A 4,643-nucleotide genomic window follows, 5' to 3' on the forward strand; every position below is an offset into this window, starting at 1 on the left:
CGCGCGCCCCAGCCACGCCTCCAGCGCCTGGAACAGCTCCAGCTCGTCCTGCAGCACCAGGTCCGAGCGCGGCAGCAGCGCCGCCAGCAGCTCGGGGCTCACGGCGCCCCACTCGGCGCTCCCCGCCACGGCCGACAGGTTCCAGGCCAGGAACTGCAGGCAGCTCTCCCGCAGGGCCTCGTCCCCCGTGCTCACCGCGTAGTGGTACCAGCCCACCGCCGGGCCCGCGCCCCCCGCCAGGTGCGCGCGCATGTAGTCGGCCACGCCCCGCTGCAGCGACGACACCCCGTACTTGGTGGCCAGCCGGTGCAGCGGGATGGCCTGCGCCAGCAGCACCACCAGCTCCCCGCAGTACAGGTACCTGCCAGAGGAAGGGGGGGGGGATGAAGACACTGTACCTCCCCTTCTCGTTTCTCTCTCTCCTCTCCCTCTCTACCCCACCCCCTCCCAATCTCTCTCCCTTTCTTCTCTCTATGTGCAGATATGCCAGTCCTGGGGCTCTTCTGCTCTTCCTGTGCTCTACCTCTTGAGCCACAGCTCCACCTCCAGCCTTTTGCTCATTAACTGGAGATAAGAGTCCCATGGGTTTTCCTTTCTGGGCTGGTTTCAAACCCAGATGGTCAGATCTCAGCCTCCTGAGTGATTAGGATTACAGGTGAGCCACCAGCTCCATCTTTCCTTCCTGAGGAGGCCCTGCCCGGCTGTTTCTACTTCACAGGATCTCTTCTTCTGGTTAATGGGAGTGGTGTGGAAGTCACCCTTCCTGCCAATGGGTGGCACAGAGTGCCCTACCTGGCTCTCTGGGAGCCCTTCTATATGCTCCCCCTTCCTGCTGCCTGGGATTTGGAAGTGATATCTAGAACTCTGCAGCCATCTTGCCCCATTAGAATGAGGCTACCTTCTTAGACTGCAGTGTATCTCTTCCTTACTAAGCACATTGGCAGGAAGAATGGGAAGTGAGGAAGAGAACCAGTTAACCTTTCAGCTCCCTATCCCTAGGAGGCCTTAAAATCAAAATAGATCCCAACTCCTAGATCTGAGGTCAATCACCCAGTGTGGGACCCTGGAATCTGTAGAGCTCTATCTACAAGCTCTCCTGGTCAAGTTTGAAAACACCACAGAAGCCATCTGGCTTCAGATGCTGGTGGCTCATGCTATAATCCTAGCTACTCAGGAAGTGGAGATCTAAGAATCTCATGTTATAATCCTAGCTACTCAGGAAGTGGAGACCTAAGAATCAAGTGGAGATCTAAGAATCTGAGGTCAATCACCCAGTGTGGGACCCTGGAATCTGTAGAGCTCTATCTACAAACTCTCCTGGTCAAGTTTGAAAACATCACAGAAGCCATCTGGCTTCAGATGCTGGTGGCTCATGCTATAATCCTAGCTACTCAGGAAGTAGAGATCTAAGAATCAAGGGCAGGAAATTTCTAAGAATCTTTTCTTTTCTCACTAAGCTAAGGGACAGCAGTGCTCAGACTCTGAGTTCAAGCCTCAGTACCAGCAAAGAAAGAAAGAAAGGAAGGAAGGAAAGAAGGAAGGAAGGAAGGAAGGAAGGAAGGAAGGGAAGGAGGAAGGAAGGAAGGGAAGAAAGGAAGAAAGAGAGAGAGAAGACAAAGAAGAGGAGGAAGAGGAAGAAGGAAGGAGGAGGAAGAGGAGGAGGAGGAAGAAGAAGAAGACACTATGGAGCATGTTGCAGGTGTGGAGAGCAACACGGACCCACACAGTGTACAGGCCAAGGCAGGGATTACCCTGGCAGTGTTGAGTGTGGACATAACAAGCACCAAGGCCCAGGCTTCTTCCCTCGGCTCACCTGATGAACTTGTCAAAGACGGCAGCACAGTCTCGGGGCTCCTGCAGCACCACCTCGCTCTGGTTGCTCAGCAGCTCCTGGAACAGCTCGCTATGCAAGCCCAGCAGTAGGCGGTGGGCATGGAAGACACGGACCTCGTCAGTGCCCGCAGCCTGCACGCGCAGAGTCACGTCGCTGGCATTGCCCTGCCGCAACAGCTCCTGCATGCGCTGGAGCAGCACCTGCGAGTGGTTGATGGAGGTAGCCGCTGCCTCTCCACCCATGTCTGCTCTCTGGGCTGCAGCAGGAAGGAAGAGCGCAGGCTGAGAAAGCACGTGAGCCAGGGCCCCAATCTAGGATGCAGGGCAATCTGCAGGAGGGAGCCCTGAATACATGGAACATCTGAGATCCTCAGATCTCAGCCTCCTGAGTAGCTGGGATTACATGAGGGGGCTGTGTGTGCACACCTGTTTGTGCCAGTGAGGCCCATGCATGCCCACAGACACATTGTAGATGGACAGGTCATGGCTGTGAGCACCTGAGAGGATATCCTAGAAAAGGAGTGTCCCAGACAGGGACTTGGGCCAGCTATGCGACCCATGGGCTGGCAACCACAATGCCAAAACCACCCCCCTCAGACAAGGATTGAAGAAATCCTTATTCCCCTGCTTCGCTTATTGGCAAACAGTCTCCTACCCAGCCCCTCAAGAAATCTGTGTCTGCACTAACAAATATTTATAGGGCACCTCACCAAACCTAAGTGCTCGTTCTTGGAATATGACAGTGACCCAAGCAAACCTAGTATTTACTCGCCCCAAAGCATGAAAGGATGCATAACGGATGCATAGTAAGCACGCAGAGGAGCCCACCTTTCTCCACAATCTGAACAAGGGGTGAGGGGTTGAGGTGGGGGCTGGGGATAGAGATGGGGCTAGAGGGGCTCTGCACTCACTCACTGAAGCAGCTGCTGTGTTTCACTCTCCAGCCTCCCCTGATTTATTTGTGTGTGTATGTACATGAGGACCCAGCACCACGAAGGGCCTTGATGAGGGTGGATTTGTAGCAGTCAGGGTCAGGGAGGAGAGCAGGAGGCAGGGAAGTAAGCTGTTTTCCAGGCCCTGCCCCCTTGGGTTCTCGATCTGTGAGACAGATCAGAGACAGCCCCAAAAGTGAGCAGGTGCTGGAGTAGCTGAGCATCGAGGCTGGCATCCACTTTCCAGGCTGGCCAGGCAGTCCACCTTTCATGCTTCCAAGGAGGCCATGGATGGCCAGAGGAGAATGCACACTCAGTTACAGAAAACCCATTCATAGAAAACGCGTAGACAGCGCCCCCTAGTGGAGGGCGCTGCAGGCCTCCTGGCAGAGGGAGCAAAGAGGTTGTGTCTGAGGGTGGCAGATGGACACCCGCCTGTCTCACACATGAACGCGTGCATGAGCGCACGTGCGTGCACGCACACACACACACACACAGAGGATGTGTGGAGGGAAGGCCCACACAATAGCTAGGCAGGGAGGCCCAGGGGTAAAAGAAGAGAAAGAGGCGGGTCGTGGATTTCCCAGCGCCGCCTCCCCAGCTGTCCCTTTGAAAGCTTGCATGCTGATGGCGTCCCCATTAGGCCTGGGCCCAGTGGCCTCAGACAATGGACAATGGAGGAGTCTTCTTGTAGTTGAAGACCCCTGCCTGCTGCTCAGCCCCCCTCCTCCTCCCCCCAGAGACAGCCTGCCCTCCTCCTTTCTGGAAAAGGTGCCTGAAAGCTGAGGGAACCACTAAGGTGCTCTCCAGGGCTGGTTGGACAGCGCCCTCTCCTGGTCATGTATAGTTCTACCCACTGCTGCCCCCTGCTCTCTGCCTCCTTCCCTGCCACCCTACCCACCACTGCCCACTCACCTGCACGAGTGGCCAGGCCCACCAAGGTCAGGATGGCCCAGAAGCTGCCCCAGGACCCAGGCTTGCAGTGGTCTATCCTAAGCATCGTTGTGTTCTGGCCCCCCCCTAAGCCCACCAGAGGGACAGTGACGCTAAGCCACATGGGTCCCATCCCATCTCTCCTCCTTATATAGGATCCAGCACAGGGACCGCTCCCCCTTCCTGCTCGGCCTCCCTCCCCCCACCCAGCCTCTGCCGTGGATTGGTGGAAGCTGGCCCCTGCTGTTGCCTAGGCAACCACTTAAGCCAGAGAGTGGCAGCCCCAGGGGCTATTGTGCTGCCCTGGGCCCCCAAGGGGAGCAGATCCGGCACCCTCCTCCCCTGACTCTCCTTAGGAGACCCAGCAAGGCTAGTTCTTCCTCTCCTGGGAAGTTTTAGGCTCTCTGAAGGACAAGCTTAAAAGCTCCAAGATCACTGGAAGTCACAGGCCCCAGGGCCCCTAGCCCCTCTCCCAGCCCCCCAGGCCAGGCGTCAGGCCTGGCACAGAACACACTTGGCAGTGTCCACGGTGAGCCAGCTGCAAAGGAAGGGCCTGGGAGAAGCAAGGAAGAGATGGCTCCAACTCCCATCCCTCCCCCACTTCCATTTTGGGGTGAGCTGGCTGTCCAGAGAAGAGGATAAGGATCTTGAATAGGACCCCACAGGGGGTAGCTGGGGTTATTTTGTGTCCTGTGTTGAAGGAAATTCCTAGCACGTTCTGGAGAGGGCAACAGACTTTTAGGAAAGCTCTACAGGGGCTATGACACCCCCCCCAACCCCTCAAGGTGAGCCCATGGTATGGGCAGGCTACCTTCCAGGGGAGTTGGCCCTCACTCTTGGTAGGCAGCCTGCCATCTTGCCTGAATCTAGGCAGGGACCTGAGCCTTTGAGGCTAAGCTCCCATTTGCCCTTCCGCTTCCTTCCTCTTTTCTCTTTTTTTTTTTT

The 4,643-nt window shown here is 56.5% G+C and overlaps 1 protein-coding gene across 1 annotated transcript in view; it reads right to left on the minus strand.

The window, feature by feature from the left end:
* Btbd17 (BTB (POZ) domain containing 17) overlaps positions 1-3,765 on the minus strand; it is a 4,512-nt gene extending 747 nt beyond the window's left edge. Inside the window, exons 1-3 of the mRNA XM_013036671.1 lie at positions 3,681-3,765; positions 1,814-2,090; positions 6-361 (exon numbers count right to left, since the gene is read on the minus strand). Coding sequence (XP_012892125.1) covers positions 6-361; positions 1,814-2,090; positions 3,681-3,765 — 718 coding nt within the window. The remainder of the gene's footprint in view (positions 1-5; positions 362-1,813; positions 2,091-3,680) is intronic.
* Positions 3,766-4,643: the final 878 nt, after the last annotated feature.

This window comes from Dipodomys ordii, unplaced genomic scaffold (assembly GCF_000151885.1).
Source record: "Dipodomys ordii isolate 6190 unplaced genomic scaffold, Dord_2.0 Scaffold7, whole genome shotgun sequence".
Lineage (NCBI taxonomy): Eukaryota > Metazoa > Chordata > Mammalia > Rodentia > Heteromyidae > Dipodomys > Dipodomys ordii.